General features: G+C 37.5%; 1 protein-coding gene across 1 annotated transcript in view; it reads right to left on the minus strand.

The window, feature by feature from the left end:
* Positions 1–5572: 5572 nt before the first annotated feature.
* Positions 5573–21477, minus strand: part of ZNF644 (zinc finger protein 644) — a 53774-nt gene continuing 37869 nt past the window's right edge. Inside the window, 4 exon segments of the mRNA XM_050712205.1 lie at positions 5573–10143; positions 10617–10719; positions 20800–21000; positions 21003–21404. Coding sequence (XP_050568162.1) covers positions 9951–10143; positions 10617–10719; positions 20800–21000; positions 21003–21404 — 899 coding nt within the window. The 3' untranslated portion in view covers positions 5573–9950.

Raw genomic sequence — 21477 nt, forward strand, 5'->3', positions numbered from 1 at the left:
GAGAAAATATTTAACATTTGATATTTCTGTAAAGTATCTAATTACTTGTTTACTTCACAGAATAATTTTGACTAACAAGAACTGTGTGGCCCAAATAAAGCCTTATAACTAGAGCCTATATCATGCCTGTGTATTTATAGCATGCAAGATAAAAAAATAATACTAATAAAAAAGGGTACTATCAGGAGAGAGAGGTGTAAGGGGGAAATCCCCATCAGCAGCCAAGACAGGAGTTGAAAAAAAACAAAACAAAAAAACAGAGTGAAGTAACTGCAATCAATTCTCAAAGAAGTTACCTGCTGGAAAGTGCACATGGTGGTTTAGGTAGAAACTGCATGCCATACATGCAGTTAGTGATGAGCTCTGCTCAAGGATCAGCAGAAGGAAATAAATCCATTATTCTTTAAAGAACAGCAACACACACCTATGTGGATGCAATGGAGGAGTGGCCATCCTGTGCATCCTTGCCATTGCTAGGCTATCACCCCTATGGCCACACATTTTACCTCTACTAACCTCGTTGCCTAAATGCAGCACTTCTGTGCAGCCCGTGCCACCCAGCCGGCACCTTACCCACTGCACCTGTGAGCAACAAAAGTGTACGGGGGAGATTTATAGGCATGTGTCCAAGACCCACTATGTCTTTGGTTTTAATCTCTTTTAAATGACATTCTCCCACATGAGGTAAAATTAGGCCATATTCAAGCTTTTGTTATGAAAAGATGATGTGCCTACATTTAAGCAAATTTGGTAGGTCCCGCTGGGGGACGTGTCATTCACTGAGCTGTGCTCCCTGGGCCTGAGCCAGATCGTTGATGCAGAAGCCTCTTGCAGGAATACATCTCTATAGAGGATGATGGTGCACTGTACTTGGTGACCAGGCTGTCACTGAATGCAACTCCGTCACGGTATTTAAATCACATTAAAGCTTCCTTTTATTACATACCCCTTTGTGATTTTGTCTCCGTACATTCTAATTACCAGCCTTGCTGCAGCACACGCATATTCTACTGCTCACTGTCCCTCAGTCTTTATGGGAAATTATTTATTTTGCACAAACCCATTGAAAATATTGCAAAGACAGCTCTCTCCTTTTCACCTTGCTTTTCTCATTCTATAGCATAAACTGTTTTGTTTTATTTATTTTTGGTGGTGAGAGAGACAGCAAAATATTCATGTTTACATTAATTTTTAGAACCTGCAGGTACACCTGTTAAGCCTTCCCAAACTACTGGTTAATCGCTTTTTATGTTTGCTTACTTAATACCCAATCTTGAAGTATCAACATATTTTTCTGAAAGATGCCAGATGTCATCTGTGTCTGTTTTTCAGAAATACTACATTTCACGTTCCTTATTCTCCAGCTATTAACTTCCCCAACAGACCACTTTAGAGGAGGTGCACTTCACTAATTTCTGAGAACTTGTACCAGCTTTTTCTGAGCTGCATTTTCAGCAGAACGCACAGTTCCTTCCTCTTGCCTAATACTCCCCAGCACTGACCAGGTCAGAGGCCACGTGGACTTTAATGATACCCTAACGGAGGAAGGACCAGGATCCAGGCTTCGCTTGGCACCTCCACAGCAGCGCCCTGCCATTTAGCCCCAGCTTTGCCACTCTCAATTTTCCAATTACAGCACCAACCTTACTTAAATGGGGATTTTGTACTATCTTGCCGTTTTCTTAGCCTTTTCTCTTGAGTAAGAACCAAACCATTTTGATTCTAAACCATGGCAAAATAGGCATGTGGTGAAGGCCTCCGTACATGCTCGCTATCTCATTTGACCCAGCTCCTAGGCACAGGGCAGGAGACAGGCCCCACTCCCCACACAGGCTGAGCTCAGCTCCGGGTGGGGAGGTCCTTCAGATCCACACCGCAAAGGTAGGCCCAAGGCCTCACCTTCACAAGTCTGCCTGGAGTAAATGCAGACTTGCAATGGGGACCCTCCTAGAAAAAACTACACAACTTCCCTTGGGCAAGAGGGAGGGACTGTCAGAGAAAGCACAGGCATGGAAAGTCCAACAAAAGCAGGGAAAATGCTCAGATTTCTCTGGTGATAAATGAGATGACGGAGACATCAGTGATCGCTAGCACTGACTGCAGGCAGCTCGTGCTGCATCTGATTAAATTTTTAGGAACTGCTCAATTTGTTACTTTGATCCAAAAACAATCCAGGTTTTCCCTCCATGCTCAGTAACAGCAACTGGTACTGTGCACCATCACACAGCTTCCTCAGCACAGTGCACTGCACACATTATAGCAGGGGCAACTGAAAACCAGTCCTTCCCCTTCTTCTCCCCACACTGCATTAAATTATGCTCCAGGTGCTACGTCTTGTAGGAAATTATAGTAACCTGCAGGTTGCTGATTTTGTTTGCTGCTAACAGTGTGTGTGTGTGTGTGTGTGTGTGTGCTGCTCCTCAGATACTTCTGGCACATTTTTACATGTAAATCTGAAACCTCAGTTAAATTTCCTAAGAACTTCATGATATATACTGCATTCATCATTTACTAGGAAAGGGGCTGAAATTCTTGATCTCCAATATGTTTTTGCTAGCTTTTAATACGTATCCATTTCCCTTTGCTCACAGAAGCTAACCAGCTGCTTGTTCACAAAAATCATTCAAGCAAATGCTCCATTTTCTAAATACTTCAATGTTTTCAGAAAGGCTGTCAGAAAAAAAAAAAAAAGTTTGGATTATTGCTCTGTGTAATTTCCCTTCCAAAGTCACTTCAAAATCTAAACACTCCCTCCCCCAGCTAGTCTCTCCAATATATCAGAAATCAGACCACTAGGTATGTCTTTAAGAATACTAAGCAGTACTCTGTATGTACTCACACTGATATAGCTCGTAGGACTTTCTCCAAAAAAGCTTCAGCAGTGATAGCCAGTGGTAAAATCCTAAAGAACAAGACAGACAGAAGATGTAGAAGAAAAATCAAATGTGGACGTTAACAAAAATTTAAGAAAAGGAAAACAGAACAAGCCAGGAATGAAGATAACGCAAACAGTCAGGTGAGCAGCCCAGTGAAACGCACATAAGTATCATCCCAGATGGAAACCCAGGCCTGAGGGCAAAGAAATGAATTTTGGTTCCTGGATGAACACTTCCACTCTGGGTTAGGGGTCTTCATTTCTGTATTAGCACTCTTGGCCAGCTGAAGTCAGAGGGCACTGGTTTTAGTAGCAGAGGCTATTTTAGTTAGAAGGACAGGGTATAAAATGAGTGATGTCAAATAGTAAAGAGGAGAGAGGGTTTTTTTTTAGATGATGAATGGTAAACCCTGCAAGAACAAAATTTGGAAGATAAAGATTTCAGTACCAAGTTTGTGACAGAGGCTGTACGTGGGAAGAGCAGCTCACGCTCACCCACACCACCAAGTATCTATGGATTTATAAGCAGCACTTAAACAGCAACAGTAAACATATTCCAGATGGCAAATGGCGTGGGTGGCCTTCCAACACAAGAACTTGGATTTAAAGCCACTTTTCCCTGTCACTGCCTATTTATGAGTCTGGAGTCAAAACTTACTCCTCGGATGCTGCAGCAAGGCTAACATGTGTCCTAACCGCCTCCGTGCCAGGAACACAAGCACACCCCTGAAGACTGGGAGGCACAAGAAATGCAGCCATCAGCTGGATTTTGGAGACTGCCAACTGTGCATCAACCTCAGGTTTAGACTGTCTTTCCCTGCTTGCAGTTTCTATTTCAACCTACTTTTTTCCTGCTTCTTTATCCAAATAAGGTTATTTTCTTTCTTCTACTTTCACACAGTTGTTTTTTCATGGAAGACACAGATGAAAGAATTACTTCTTGTCAGCAAGATTACTACCTGGCTGACATGCAGTTCCTTATTTGGTTAAAACACAGGTTAATCGTGGTAGCTCGCATGCTGCTGTATCAATCACTGCCTTGCTGGAGCTGTCTCCAACAGCATAATGGGATTCAGCACTTCAGCGTCTGTTGCTACAGCAGTGGTGATGAATTTGGATGGCTTTCAGAGAGCTACAAGCATGATTCACAGCTGCTGCTGGCTTAGATATACATAAGCAAATGTCTAAGCATGAGAAGGTTTGGAGTTTCCAATAAACAGATTCTGTGAAGTGGCAGACTATTGGTACATAGAGGAACAGTCAGCAGAAAAATAACAAGCATGTTTCATGCTGCAGGTCTCTGACAAAAGCAGAGTGATTATCATCATCATCACTGAACAGACAAGCCTCAGCTCTTGTGAGTTAAAAGTGAACTTCTAGGTGAAAATATAGGAGACAAATCCCCCCAGTGCTGCGATTTATACAAGGTGGGAGGTACAAATATTTAGCAAGTTGTGAGAAGGCTCCACCCCCCGGCTCACCCCTGCAGTCGCTCAGGTGTAGGTGAGGGCTCTGGGCTCACTGTTACCAGCACCGCTTGTTCCTTGGGTTTTAACTGGAGAAAAAAAAAACGCACAGAGCCTGCCTGCCTGAGAAAAGCCTGTCTCTCATGGGGCTTTTCAAAGAAACTGCTTTCACCACAACAGCATTCCTACAGGGATACATTTATTCTATTTTTTTTTAATTTCTAGAGGAATTAATAGCACATCAGTCCAGACAACAAGTGCAAGCCATATTCCTAAGTAGCACTACACTATGCAGACCCACCTGCCTCATGTTCTAGCCCCGCAGAGCTGTCTGGGCCTGAGCGAATCCAGCCAGAGGGGATGCCCTGAAGGACAGGGCTGCAGCCGTACCACTGCACCCACATCAGCCACTTAGACCACAAGTTCTTTCTACTTGTTAAGCTGAAGTTTTACAAAAAGGCTGATGCTGACTTACACTGCAATTGGGGAACAGAACACTAAAACTAGATGGATTTTTTGTTTTCTTTTTAAACAAAAGGTTGTCAGCCTATTGCCCACCTAGAGATGAGAACAAGCAATGCTAGGTTATCAATCCTCGCAAACCCACTCTCCAGCTCTTTAAGAAAAGAAAGGGCGGGGGGAGGAGGCTAAATGTGGTCAACTTCCACATTTTTGGTGTGGTGTGCGCATGCACATGGTTGTGGTATAGCAATGAATCCTTCCATAGTACAGCTGAGGCTAAGGAGAAATGGAGAGGGGCCAGGGGCACACCAGAGGCACTGTCAGGGTTTTTCAGTGTATGCTGGGTCCAGGCCTCTCTGGAAACCTCCAGGCAAACTGCCGTTGTAGGGATACAGCAACAGCTTCAACCTGGGAAAGAAGGTATCAGCAAAACTGGAGGATACAAGACAAGATCTAGGGGGGCTATTTGTAGATGATAGCCGTAGTTACTCATGAAATGAGGAATTCAGCTTCAGACCCGGGCACCTGGCTCTGGTGATGTTCCCTCCACCAACCCTCGGTTCTCGGTCTCCAACAGTGGCATGTAAACACCACCTCTCTCCCTCCCTCACCTGTTTGCATTTTCAGAAGGCCACAAGCATTAAGATTGCCTCAACATTCAACCATCCAGGGAAGAAGATCCAGGTAAGGGTGAAAGCCCTCGATCTAGCTGAAGCATGCTGTGTGGCTCGCCTCAGGACAAGGGGAAGAACAACAAGAAGTCTGCATTGTTAAAAAGGAACATTTTATTGCAAGATATTACAGACCTGGCACTATGGCCAAAATTTTTCCATTACATTGAAATTGCTACCCATATATCAGGCAACAGCACCTACAAAGCATGGCAGATTGAAATATCTGAACTCAGCCTTTTAAAATAAATTCTGACCTAAACAGAAGCTTTTTAAAAACAAAATAAAAATTCAAGACTATATAAACTGATTTTCGGAATATGAAACTGGTGTTTTAGTATCTGGGACGCTAACCATTGTGATAAAAAGTGACGTTTGTTAATAGTATTGCTTAAGAGAGGAGGCTCCTTTCACAACCCTTTTGATTTAGTGAAAAACAAGTATTTGCTATTCATTGGTATTTTTTCCACATATTTTCCACCATTTTTTTTTCCTGTAGATTTTCTAAATCGGGTAGATTTAATTAATGAATAACCCTTTTAAAGTATTACTGACATGCAGGATAATCTAGAATGGGCCCAGAAAAATTATTCATTTCAAAATAGCTTTGTAGGAACAGTCTCGTGAAGCTGACATCTCCAAGCTTCAGATGTATGCACATCTCTGAGCCTCAGTTCATGATTCACGTTCTTCCTGTGATGCACTTACCTCTGAGACCTTGGTGGTTTTCCTGAGCATGACTGAAAAGGTAGGACTTTAAGCAGGCACATTGCTCAAACACAAAAAGTCTGGCCAAGGACATAAATGCCAACTGTTAAAATCCCTGTCTGTGGCACATTAGGTGCTCTCGCTCCCCAGTAGTGTTATTGTCTTCTCTATGCTTTTTCTCCCATCAGGAAGAATCATCAGCTCAACCCTGACACCACTGAGGGGTAAGGTGAGCCCCAAGCAAGTAAGAGTTTCATCTGCAGGCAGAGCTGGACTGCCTCATCTTGTGGGTGCAGACCACCTAAAAGGAGTTGCACACTCCATATGGAGCAGCACATGGCAAACGGGACTGAATGCCCGGGGATGTTTTACTATCCACCTGCCTCCATATCCAGTTTTCCATGCATACAGCCTAGCCACACTACCATTTGGCAGGTACTCCAAAATCACATTTCCAAAGTCCTACACAAAGCTCTTTTAAATGAATGAAATAGCACTGGGACTAGAATATACAGGCAGTCATCTTACAAAGTGTGGGATTGGACTTTTACAGTTTCCTGGCTTAAGCATTGAAAATTTTCATAATTTTCCAGAGGCTGTTACTTGAAAGAGCTTTACGAGAAAGTAGGGTAGGTACTGGAAGAGAAGTGCAACTCCAGAACCATGGAAGATTGTGATAAGGAACCAAAACCAACTGAACAACCACAAAATCACTAAACCACTGCAGTCTTTAGTCTGAAGCAATACAGCCAAGGTGAACAAAGGCACACTCATGCTTATACGCGCAATTCCAGAAGTCCAGCTCTCTAGCCTAGCAGTAAAACCAAGACAGTAAGACCCAGTTATTGATTCCAAGGTGTACGTGTGCCACACACATCTCAAAACATGAGATCTGTACAATAAAGTGACTGGCTTAATCAACACTCTCCTCTACCCACTTAATTAGAACCTTCCTAATTCTGTTAAGGTGGGTTTATCTCCTGTCAACAAAAGATGTGCATTTCCAAGCAATAGAAACCAAGAAAACAAATAGCCCCCCTTGAAGTCTATAAGCTAAAGAAAGCTTAAAGTGGCTTTTTTTTTTTTTTTTTAAAAGATCATTCAGTCCATATCAGCTAAATATGCAATTAATTTAATAATCAGAGGTCTTCTAGGACTTCTCTCTATGTATTTCAAACTCTATTGGCAAGGTCCTGATGCAAGCAGGGCAGGAGCATTAACAAAAACCACACAGCTAACTACCTGGGCAGCTCCTCACACTCAGAAAGCCTGCCACTGAAAACAGCTGCTCCTAACCTAAGAGCTAACCTAAGAGTATCATTTTGGAAACTAGCCAGGACCAGAGCTTCCCGCTTTTCAGGCACAACTTTACATTTTTGGCATTACAACAAAATAGTTCACTATTGGGGCTTAAAGAATTAAATAAAATTAACTAGGTTTACTATTATAAACCTAGTTTAATTTTTTTGCTACTGCTAAATTCTGCACGGTATGGCTTTGCCTTATAAACATTCTTAACATTAGATATAATTTGCACTTAACCGATTTTTTCATGTTAAACAGCCATAGAATATGGTGCTCACAGGCACCTTTTTTTGGTGATGAGTAAACAACCACTCTATTAAAGCACTATAAACATTCAAGATGATCTGATCACTTCTCTCTATTCTCTGCTTCAACAACATGTTGCTGTAAATCTTCCAACTTTCACAGCATATTAAAAAAAAGTCCACAATCATCTACAAATTTAGAATTTTTTACTTAGACTGTATACACATAATTTGTCTGCAATACACTTAAACATTCTAGTTATCTTTCCTGAAATGTCAAACGTAATTTTATCTCCAGCCTTTAGATATACTGATGTGTGCTTTCTGATTAAAAAACAGTAGGAATACATTTGGACAATAACGCTTATGTTACCTGCAGGAACTTTCACAGTAAAACACCTGATAGTACTAATTTAATGATAACCTTAATAGATACAGGATGCCCTTGTCTCAGGACACCATCCTGCACAACTGTTTATTTTTAGCTCATCTATTTTATCAGAATGTTAACAAGCCTTGTGTGTTAACTGCACACATACAGGAAGACAGACGTTTATTCATATTTTCCACCAATCAAATGTAATGCGTCTGAACAAGTCATTTTATTGCAAGTAAACGTATTTTTACTTAAGATCAAGAGAATATTTTAATCTCAAGCAAGACAAATCAGTTTCACAAACTTAATTCAAACAATGCAAATAAATGCTTCACATTATAGACATTTAGATTTTCTTTAAACCTTTTTATTTAGAGATTTTTCTGGTAAGGAGATATACCATAGGAAAGCAATTTCACTGGCAGTGAGGTATGTATATACTCTACCAAAATACTCCTCTTGTTTTAACTGCTTTTAACTTTATTTACATATAAAGAAAATATCAATGCATATCCTTGGCTTAACTACAGTATTAGTTACCCTATATGAGTAAAATGAAATGTTACTTGCATACAAAATTGATTTGTAGAGGAATCTGACTTATGATTTAAACAAAAATCATGTTCTGAAGACAGTTTGAATGAACAAACACAATTCAGCATGACCAAGACACCTGCACCATATTTCCATCCTCACAGCACATTTATTTCAGTAATTCTGTAAGTAGGTCCTTAGCATGAGCATAGTGTTACAGTTTTCATACATATAATCACATCCAAAACAAGCTCTAAAATTTAAGTTGTAAACATTCTCTTCATATGTAGAAACATTTCCATCTGTGTTCAAATTTTCTAAAATGATTAATCTTTTAAACAGAATTATAAATGAAAAGTCTACTCTAACCGTGTAGTGAGCGATGCTTATTAGTACATTTCTACAGTGTTAAATAAAATAGTAGAGAGGCAAACTTCTGTAAGCATGTCAGACTTTAAGTAAATCATCATAAAGAAACAAACTTGTTAACAAGAAGATGCTTTGTAATAAAGAAAGTTGGACTGAATCTACTATGATACAAAAACATAAGGGTAAATACCATCTTTGTTGACAAGTAGGAGGTAGCATGGATGCACCACTTTGTTGTCAGTGAGAAATGCAACTGAAGTAAAGAATATTTCCTTACCACAAATTTCCAGTATTATGTACATATTTATCTTAGAAATTTGTTTAAACAAGTTTCCCTCCACTTTTTAGTACAAAAAGCCTCATGTGATTTAAAAAAAACACTTACACACCTAGATAGAAGAGTACTAATTGCCCTATTTGAATGAAACAGTCTCTTGAACTATGAAGTACATGGTATTTAATGCCCTAAGTTGAGTAAATTGTATTAGCAGTTCTTGGTATTATACAAAACACTACATACATACAAACAAAATATAATAATATTTTACTATGTAATTCTTTTTGGAGTAAACAGAGCCTTGATTTGGGTAACACTGCAGAGAACATGGTTTCTTTGTTTTTATTAAAATCTGTCTTAAGTACCCATGTGCAACAATTTAAAAATGGCTGCCATACATGTAATGGTCTTGTATTGATAGTGAACACAGTAACTGACAAAAACATAATAAACCTTAAAAACACATCTTCCACCCTATATAAAATATAAAGACTACTTACTGTAACTGTTAAGTATTCAATTTATTTTGATGTTACTGTAATCCACTTCCTCTATTTTTGTCTTTAGGATTTATAAACATAATTTAGTGTAACAATTGATTTAAAAAAAAGACGAAGTATTTCAAATTTACATCCAATTCAAATTTAAAATGTTTCCTTGTTCTATGATGCTGCTTCTGCCATCAGTAAAGAAAATGAAGTTTCAGTAATTGAAGCAGGTTTTTTAAGTAGTGATGTGACTTCAACCATGCCAGCTCCAGTCCGTGGAAGATTTGCGTTGACAATGTGTCGCTGCAAGTGCTTTATCCAGTCTTCTTGAACAGACAAAGGTCCTCGAAAGACCAGACCACAAAACCTACACAAATATTAAAATTATTCCATCAAGATATATCTAGCATTACTGAAAAATTATCAGAAGTCTTAATTTTTCTTGAAGTCTGCTTCTACATATTTTAGCTAAAAACTAGGAATTGTGTCCACTTATAGTAATCATGAACACAAAACATTGTGGTTCATACAACTTATACTCTTACATTCGTAATACTAGCAATAACAATCTGTTCCTCTCAGGGTTTCTTCTGAAGAACAGAATACTGCTCAAACATGACCAGTATGATTTTAGCTAGAGAAACAGGAGTCGGCAATCTAATAACTAAGCATGACTGATTCAAATCCTCTTGTCTAAATTAATGAAAATAATCAACTACTTTCCCTCCCCCCCATTCAATTTCATCACAAACACACTACATGACAATCTTAAATGTTCCTATAACTAAAATTAGTAAGCTCTTCAGAACATTTTCTTTCAATTAAAATAACCCTATGTACCTGCATCTGAGTATGTAAACTTCATCAGCACTATGAGGTAATGGCAGCATTTTTTTCTTGCTTCCAGATCTTGACCTTGACTTCTTTTGCTTACAGTCTAAAGCTAAGAAGAGAGAAATTTCCACATGTGAAAGTGATATTTCAGTCAGTGTTAAACCAGAGATATTCAATTTGTATCCCCTAAAGAAGTGGTGAAAAGACATCTACCTCCTTGTTATTGTACGTTTAATTATACATAAATTACAAAGCAATTATTGTGTGCTCTAAAAAAATTTACTGGTGAAACATCTGACACATTTCAAAAAAAAAAAGCACAGCACTTCTCTTTTAAAGACTAGATAACTGACATTCAGCATTAAACTTGTTTTAGTACCAGCAGGCACCTGCTAACTTATTGTGGAATCGCACAGAAACAAAGCACCATTGGAAGTATCCTTTCATTCATAAAACACTGTCAAAATCCTGGAACTTGTTTTGTAATTCAAATAACATCATAAGACCATTCATGTTCAACCAGGCTGCATCTTCACAAAGTTGTAGCTTTCAGCTAACACAATCAAGAATTTCTTGTTTGAACAGAACACTTGTCATTTGTTTTCAACGAGGAAAAAAAAAGTTTGTCTTTTTATATACTATACTAAGAATTTCAAACAAAGCTTCCTCCTCACTCCTGCCTGAACTCTAAAGCATCTTGTGAAAACTATTTATCGATCCTTTTCAGATGGAGATGGCATTAGAACAATCAACAGGGATGTCAAGGCCATTCTTTAAATTCAGTCTGTTCGAAACCTTGACAGTAACGTGTGTGAACAGGAAGCACATATAAAACGGGTTCAATTAGCATTAAGAAGGTCTGCCTATACCTCCCATAAACAGATGCATCAGGAATCTGTACCAAAACCTGGAGATTCTAGGAAGCTGCCAGAGTTGGGGGATGAGGGGAGTAAACTGCATTAATATTGTTATGATGAAAACAGCTGATAAAGATCAAGAAAGACAAGAAGTTTGGGTCTGCTCAAACTGAGAAGTGGATCTAGACATGCTCTACTACAAAACATAAGACATTGACGCTAGAACTACATAGAAACATGAAGGACAGTAACAAGTGGTATTGATACCAAAAAGGTATACGCTTTGCTACTAAGACATATTAACAGTAATATACAAAAGTTTTTAAACTTGTCTAAGTTTTGGCTCATGTAACAGAAAATAGAAGAATAAACCACTAAGCATCCTGAAGCATAAGACATCATCTGTGGGGCATAACATGGTGATTTGAAGAAATACGTCTTGATTGCATCCTTCATTTTTCTTATCTCCACCTAATGAGTACCTCTCAAACATGGCTTTAACCCTGTAGCCAAACTTTGAACTTTTAGACACAGCCATCATCTTCCACTTCCATCTACAGATTCAAGATTCTTACAGTACCTTGAAAAATTAGAACGATTTCTGGAGGCTTGAAGGAACCAGAGAACTAACCAGACCGCAAACAAGTAGAAAGCAGACACCAACCTAAAGAAAATTCCTTCAGATCCTGGACAAAGCCATCATTATGAAGATGAGCTTGAACAGTGTTTTTTTTCTGATAGTACCAAGGAAAGCAGTCTCAATATAAAGCCAGTAACTGAGACAGAGAAATGGCCAAGATAACTTCTGAAGAATTCAACAGGTAAGGCATTCTTACCGTTTTCATGCTCTCACCAAAGGATATCCTCCATATAATTTGGAAGGAAAAAAGCTAACTATCTTTAAAAGCTTTAGAAATTACCAAGTAGTATTAATATTTCACACACTGCAACATCTGTAACATCACCAGAAATGTAAGCAGACAAAATACTGAAACCTAGACACCAGTTCTCTGAAGAGAATTACTTGTATGAGGGGAGACTTATCTGAAGCAGTTGCTACAGCAAAAGCTTTGCTACTTCTGATTTTGCAGAACATCAGGGGTAGGGAGGAAACAAAGTCATGGTCTTATCTGAATGCAGCCCCATCCAAGTTGCACCTGATGTCTGTTAGCTGATGTCAGTTGATATAAATGAGTAAAACAAACAGTAGACGGCAGACTCCTTCTCTAGAAGCCCACAAGTATTTGAAACAAGAACTAGCTCATTTCCTTCACACTGGCAAATTTAAGACATTCATTCCCATCAAGAATTTTGATGCTACTCACACGTATCCCAAGCATTTTCAGAGAGCCTTCACATTCTTATTAGACCTTATTTAGTTTTCTGTAACAGGATCCTGAATCGTTTCACACATTGGTCTAAAATTTTGGGTAGACCTGTGCGGTGCCAGGAGTTGGACTTGATGATCCTTATGGGTCCCTTCCAACTCGGGATATTCTATGATTGGTATAACCTTCTAGGAAAAAAAAACCCTCTGAACAACTATGTAATCAAATGGACAGCAACACAGATGAACAGAAACTATCATAATATACCAACAGAGGTAGTTTCTACTTCCTTGAAAAGTACATTTCTCCCAAGAACAATATGAAAACAAAGCAAAAAACTATGGACATCTTCTCCAAGCCATTTGCCACAGATGCTCTAGATAGAGAAATCACAAAACAACGAGCAGAAAACAACATGAGACATCAAGAAAAAGTCAGATCACTCAATGCATTCTTCAAGTAATTTAGACAAGATTGGAAGCAGAACATTTGCCCAGGAAGAAGCAGTTACAAAATACAAAAAATACCAAACCTGTGTTCTGCAAGGGGTATTTTTTGTTCCCTTTGTCTTTTGACCTAGTGAATATATTTCTTTACATTTTAGGGAGCACAAAGCAACACAACTACATTTTGAAGTTATTCCACTGAAGTAGAAAGGTGAGGAAAAAGCGTAAGTTCTGGGTAAAGTTTATTGAAACTGTATTTCCAACACCAGTTATCAAAGATTTGTATTGTCTTTGGTAATACATATCTTTTGACTGCCACATTAATTCCACTTTTGTCCATCCAGACAACAAGTTTAAATGAAGTTACATGGTCACACTTGCTTACACACTCTTTTGGAACAATGCTTACAGATGTTTGCAAGCATGAAATAAGGCTTACCATTGTATCATCCATAACAAAGCATAGCCAGGTTCTGACCAAAACTCTTCCTATGCCTTTAGTGTAACAACAGATAACCTCAACAAAAAGTGTTTTTACCACTTTCAGGAAGAGACCAAAGATAACTTAGCTCTTGCAAGATGCATGGATATTCAGACCACACTTGCAGCAAACTTCCAGAGACGGGCAGGAATTACCTATCCTTTTGCCTACTTTGTGGCAAACACAGCTCCCAGAACTATCATCCTGCATTCTCCATAAAGGCCCAGTTCTCTTTACAGGTCTCCTTCCTTCACATTTGTCCACCTGCTGCTTCAAAAGCTTTTTGCAAACAGCAAGTTATACCACTTCATCAAAACTCTGATACAACATGACAGAGAGAAACAACTCATTTAAAACTGAAGATAATGAAACTTTGGAGTAACCTCGAGGCACTCATGTTCAATTTGAAATCACACTGTTTGGAAAAACATGCTACATAAAAAAGGCGGTGTATAAAAAACTACTGCATCTACGATAGCTTATCAAGACCTACAAACAGATGGAGATATGAGACTACAATTAGCGTGCCCAGAAAAATATGAATTACCAAAGTCACAATCAGAGGTCCTTCATCCCATGACATTTGGTCTGAGCTTCAAAACCAAACCCCATCTATGCTACTTTATACTCTCCACTTCTTAATATCCCTTGAAGTAAAACACCTTTCATTTCAGGTAGACTGAAGTTAAGTCCTTATTAAGGCTTAATTACTTCTGTCATAGTGGATGTAAGCTAACACAAGTTGAATAATTGCATACATAAATGGGTCTAATTAACCATTTAAAAACACGGCTAATTAAAAAGTAAAAAAATATTTATTGCATATTTATTCACTAATTTGTCAAATTCATTCATTTTCTATTTTGTCTCATCATTACTGAAGAGTAAAATGCAACTGAAAAACATTTTTTAAAAAAAAAAAAACGTATGTATGTGTTGTATATTTATTTATTTATTTAACTCCAGTAATATGGTCCCTGAAAGACTTTATGTGATGCTACCAAATTAGCCCACTGTGTGGGTTGATCAGGTGTAATTGTAAAAGCACAGAATGAAGACATACAAAGCCAACAGATCTCAGATCTCTACTGTGGTTGCACATGCTTCTCCAGAAAACTCCCTGAAGCTACAATTTTGCCAATGCAATATTAGAATATTTGGAAATGTAGTGGCCACAGGAATCACTGCTTCAGTCACACTACTGGCTCAAAGGTCAGACTCCTTCATTGTATATTATTGTTCTCTCCCAAACTTCTGAAAAAGTGGTCTCCATCTACAGAAACAGAGACCAAAGAAGAAGAGAGTGATGATTCCCAGAAGATGACAGCTGGTAAGAAGCGACTGAGTATGTGAGAAGAGTCATCAAAGAGAAGATGTAAAAAGCCAAGGTGTGAGAGAGAATCAGGAGACTTCAGGGAAGAAATACAAGTCTGGAAAGAAGAAAAGGAAGGAAGCTGGATATCCAACTGCACCAAGAAGGGCAAGATGCATTTTGAAAATTTTGCACAGGTCTGATACTCTAGAGATAATCATAAGAAATAAGTCAGTTTGACACATGCTCTGAGAAACACAAATGGGTGGCTGCTCATAAAATCAGTTATAAAAGAAAATTAGCATCTATTCAAAATAAGAGATTAAGTCATTACATTGTTCAAAATTGGACCTCATAAGAAAAAAAATATTGTTCTAGTCAAGACATCCAAAGACCATCACGTAATCACTAATACAAAAGCCAGTAACTATACAAATGAATCTAGTCAGGTTTTTGCTTTATGTTGGATAGGCACAAACTACTAACAAACAATCTTGAACTTTCTAGCCAACAGCCTAGAAGGTAATTACTTTTTTTTTTTTTTTTTGAGTCCATTCCCAAAATTTACTATTATGCAACTATTTCTATTATCTAACTAAAAATGTCAAGTTGCATTCAGAAAAAAAATGGTAACATTCAACTGAATGCAATCAAAATACTGATTCTGAAGAAGCACGGCATCTGCTAGAAAGGCAGTATGATAATAATCAATATTGAAAACATGCAGACAAAATGAAAAATTGGAGTATAAGACTAGCACATATGCTAATGTGACCCTGGAACAACTCTCAGTTTGGTGACTCGTATAGATTACTGTATTTCTCTAACACCTAGACAGCTTCCCTAACAATTATTAAATCATGAAAGAACTGCAACATTCATGTTTACAAACAATTTTTTAATTACAGCAAGAAACAGAGATAAACACTAAGCCAACGAGATTCCTTTACAGTAGTTCTGTTTGCTTTAGAAGATTTAAGAAAGGCTTTGTGAAAACAGGAAAAAGGAACCTGTATAAATGTATTCTCACTGTATCCATAGAGGTTCCAAATTGAAGCCATCTCTAAATTGCTCTCAACTGCAACCATTTTTAATTAAAAAAATTGCGACCTCCCCAAGCACAACACTCATAGCAAAACTTAAAAGTGTGTGCTAGTGAAATCTTGCATTTAAGATGTTCTCCTAAAAAAAATCACTGTAAGGTGGAGTATCAGATAAAACCACTGCCTATCAGACTTGCATTGAGCTTACTCAAATGAAAAGTCAAGGAGCAAACTATCAAATTTACAAACTTTGCGAAGTTACAAAAGTTTTAACAGTAATGACTAAATGAACAGATGTATATTGGTTGCATAATATTACAGCTCTAACAGGTCTCCCCTTAAATTACCTATTTCAGCAAACTGCCTTCATCTGCATGGCACAGGCTATTTATCTAGCTCAGGTCTAGCTTCTGAGATCAGAAGCATGTTTGTTTGTTGGTTTTATTTTTCAAGTTCCGTTTCTAACCTCATTTTAAACAAACCTCTAGGTCCAATGATAAAACAACACCCATAACTTTTAAGTTCTTTTTAAGAAAGCATCAACTGCTCTGAGGAGTATACTACTACTAAGCTAGCTGAATGTTTCTTAACAAACAAACAAAAAAAACACACAACACAACACGAAACACCTTCAAAGCACCTTTACAAGCTACATTCACATTTCCTATTTAGCGAAAAAGAAGCTGAGGTACAAGGATCTTGTCCAGGATCCAGTCTCTGTGTACTATCCTCTTTGCCACAGTGCCACCCTCCATTACTGTTAATTTCGATGTGCAATTTAAATATACAGTTACTGAAAAATATTTCACTGGTAGGTATATGAGCAAAATAACTTACCACAGGGCTAATCAAAGCATCAAATCACAGCAGTGGTAAAATGAAGTCCACTATCATCGTCTTTCTATTGTGTAAATATGAAAACTTTCAGAATCACTAACTAAAAGCATACTCTCCAACAAAATGGATGTTATTGCATCTACTGTTTTCATTCTACCAAATCTACTTTGTTATAGCATTAACTTAGCATAACAAGATGAGGCATCGACTGGCTCAATGTGTAAATATATTTAAATATTTCTTCTAGGCTTCTGCAGAGAAAGCCTGAAACTACTTTTTATTATATGTAGCATAATGAATTATGTCTATAGATAAAAAAAAGGTATGATATATTTTTTCCAGCATTATGTAAATCTGTGCTTGTTGACCCAGAAAACTGATTGTTGCCCTTCTAAATTACTTCGTATTATACTAAACTTCGTATCTTGAAGTTTTCCTCACTATATTCCATCTCTGCTCCTGAACTTGCTGCTGACCATAAAAAGTCCCACTAATCTTAGCAATACTCCAAGTAAACTTGGGAATTTGCCTACAGCCAAGAAAACTGAAGGTCTCTGGAAAAATCAAATATGGGATAGTAGACAAGTTTCAATATAAGCGTGTTTTAATAAAAAAAAAAAAAGCATTAATAGCAGTTCCAAACGATGTACTACACTCACTCCATTGTCAATCACTCCATGATTGGTTTGTGAGCCAAACAAAAAATGAAACCAGCTACATATATTATGTTGTTAGAAATATACAAGCTGGAAAACTACTTGTTTCTCCTATTTTAGCTACAGTATTCTTAGTAATTATACGTAATATAATTACTTTTTTTGTTTAATTTTTGAGGTATTTATAAACACTTTGTTAGATGCCCAGGTAGCTGGTTTGGAAGTTGTGATATTGTGGGAGAATGGATTTATATGAACATCTCTTAGTTTTGCTTACATACCTTAAGTATTGGATCCAAAATGAGTAAGAATGAAAATCAGACATGAGAGTGGACAACAGCAACATACCTTTGTTTAAAAGTTGCTGAAGTTTTAGGGCAAATAATTTTTTTTTTTTTTTTTTTTTTTTTTTACCAACGGAAGCTTCAAATTATTTTGGATTAACATATGCTTTTGTCCAGTCTGATGAGGAAAATGTATCATAGACAGACTTGCTTTTACATCTGTAACAAAACATACCTGTCCCAGTCAAAGTCCAGCACTCTTCTTTCGTGCATAAGCGCGTAAGTGGTTGGACAGGCTAACAGCACTTGTAAACGTCGTATTGCAATGCACACACGTTCTAAGCTTCACAGGCATACCTATCATTCAAAAGAAAACTATAATCCAGTTCTCTCTTCAAAAAAATGAAATTCTCAAAGCGTTGTAAAAAGTTTTCTGTAATAAAGATGGTTTAAAATATATTCACTGCATTGACGCAATTGTTTAGTATATTAGAAGGATTGACGTTAACCATTATTAGTTTTCCATGTAGTGCTTTAAGCCAAACCTTGTTATTTGAAACGAAAGAAGGCAACTTGAACCCATTAGGCTACTCTGCATTTAATACCTAATATCAAATTCCTACAGATCTCCACATTATGAAGTTCTATTCCCAAAATACAACCCTACAATTTGAATAGCACAATTCTGTTCAGAAATTTCAGAGCTTGCAACATTTCCAATAAAGAGAATTTTGAAAGTATAGTTGACAAAGTGGTAATTAAAACCCATAAGACTGAAAGGCTCAGCACTTAAATTAGGGTGCTGCTGAAGGCTTAGAAAGAGAGGTGGCAAAACACATCACTGAACAGCTGTTAAACAAAACATTTTGTTCAGTGCATTTTCTATTCATTACTTCAGATGCGCAATCAATAATGAAAGTTAATGATTTGAAGTTTTTTGCTAAAATCTCTGTGCTAAATAAATAATCAACAAAGCAACATGCTACTTATCACAGGAAAAGTGAAAGTGAAATAATACTGAACTCCTCACTTACCAGACAAAGAAACCATTATAACTTCTCCCTTGCTCAACTTTACCATCATGTTCTCCGTTTATTTTACCCAAGATACAGTGTTTTGGTCAACTAATGTTTCCAGTTCTCTACTGATAAATCATTAAAAGAACAGATAAAAAAAAGCTACATCTACCCAACTGGAAAGCCTCAGTTTGCAGGAAGGAAAGAATCCTATTCTCCAGCAGCCCACAGAAGACATGCTGTTTTTTTCAGGCAAGTTACAGAAGAAGAATATCTGGTTGGTAAAAAAAAAAAAAAAAAAAAAAAACACACAACTTTTTCACTCTAAAACCAGGATTAGAAAGATTTGCCTTTTTAGGAAAAACTGAAGTATTTCAATTTGATGTTAAATATTTTCCTCATTAACTCAACTGGCACAGTTCATTTGTTAGTTGTCAAATTCCGTTACCTCAGCCACAGATAATTATAGGGCCCCATTCATAACTGTTAGTATTATGCAAGCACATGTTTATTTTTACCTGGTTGTTCATCACAACCGAACAGGTTCTACCTAGTATTCAGCAGTAAATATTAAACAGAAAGCAATACACAGTGTCAGATTTGGCAAGCTACTCCTTTAGCATTGTTTTTCAAATAATTAAGCCTCTAAAAGACACACTTCCTTTATTAAACAACCTCCTGTCTTAAAGGACAACCACATACATCCAGAAGACATTAAAGGTAATTCTGTTCCACCTCTGTCATTTTAGAAAGCCACCTTTGTTAAGAAATTGATTGCCACACTTTCATAGTCCCCTAAAAGAACTTCTGAGCACGCTGGACTTGTTGCTGTTATTTCTTTAAAGGAAGACAAGAGCATAAGTGAAAAAGTACTACGCAGTGCCAGTTTTACTAACCTACACTAGGTAATAACAAGAAAACCAAAAGAACCAAAAAAGTCATGGGTATAAAACTAAGATCTTACTCCTCAGTTTCAAGAATCCTGCAGCATTATAAGGTGTTGTCCAAATAAGAAATACATAAATGCAAGCTCTACATACACATTACAAAGGATCCTGCAAGAATTCCTCAAGACTAGAAATAGCTCTGACAATTAAAAACATCATTCTAAAAAAATGAATGTATTAGTATAGATTGTCCAGAAAGTCGATTACAGAATTGTTTCATTAGCACAATTCTCAGCGGATGGGGACATCTTTGTCCGTATCAGTCAGGAGCTGCATATTAGAACCCTGCTGGCTATGGCTGTATTCCAACAAAGCTCAAACTAGTACACATCTTCACTCAGGATAGACAGGCCCTAAGCAAGCATGAGTTTCCCCCAGCAGCCACGATTTTAAACCAAACAAGAATTAACCTATGGTGCAAGAGTATGTTTGCCTAAAACATCAAAATTAGTCAACAGACATTAATCAGCTTGAAATATTATGTGCTTAAAATGTCATTAACAATTCTGTCGGTTTGAACAAACGCTGCTTTGCACAAGTCTCGAACATTTAAATGAAGTAGTTTGCAAACCAGCAGTGTTAAAGCCCAGAAACAGGGTCCAAGCCCAAACATTTCAGAACTGTTAAGCCTGCCAAATACCTCAACTTATTGTTGGTCTAGGGTGTGTCTTCTTCCTTACTGAGGTTCGTTTTGTGCCCACTTTGGATTGGTAAACTCAAACATATGCAGAAAAGGAGCTACATTCCATGCAAAAAAAAAAAAAAACCAAAAAAAAACCAACCCTCAGTGCTGCTGAATATTCACTTAAAAAACATGCAAGAAAAATTTGCTGTGCTACCTCTCACAGTCAGCATCCTCTGGAAATGAAACAAGAATTAAATGAACAGAATCCCTCTCCAAAGTACTATGTACTTGTATGTTTTCTGTGAATTAATGGGTTCTTTGGAAATGTTGTCAAGACAGCGAGAAACATCATCTTACCTGACTGCATAGTCAAGTCCATTTTTTGTGGCTGATACATCAATGGACTGTCTTCATTTAATGGAAGAACACATTTCTGAACAAACCTCTTTCTCGCAGTTTGATTATGAATCTTCTGAGGAGAAATATCAGGATTCCTTTCTTCTCCTAACCTTTTATTTTTCAGAAGTTCTATCAGTGTAAGTGATTGATTTTTTTTTCATCATGTAGTACTGCTTTTGTTTCATCACATTCATTTAGGAAACTCAGCCCTTCTTCCTCCGATGCAGACACAGATGTATCTTCAGTTTTTAGGCCATTATGGTATGCTTCAAGAGGTATAACATTCTGAGATAAAAAGTCATCATTTGATGCAAATTTCTGAGCAACAAACGGTCTGGGAATAATGCGGCAACTATTCAAAGCCTTTAGAATTTTTTCATACTTCTCTTCATTTTGCATCATCTCATTCAGAACACAGATCGGAGACTTGTGAGCATCCCACTTGGTTTTGCCAAGCCTCTTCAGGTGTCCTCGCACATGATTTGACAATCCAATTTTAGTATCAAACCAGCCTCCACAGAGCTGACACGTATGCTCAGAGGAAGTTTCAGATTTCTCAACTGCTATAAAGAAAATAATTTTCATGTATTTTGACAATTATGTACTGTTAAATATTACTATAGCAAATCACAAGAA

This window comes from Cygnus atratus, chromosome 8 (genome assembly GCF_013377495.2).
Source record: "Cygnus atratus isolate AKBS03 ecotype Queensland, Australia chromosome 8, CAtr_DNAZoo_HiC_assembly, whole genome shotgun sequence".
In the NCBI taxonomy this organism is placed as follows: domain Eukaryota; kingdom Metazoa; phylum Chordata; class Aves; order Anseriformes; family Anatidae; genus Cygnus; species Cygnus atratus.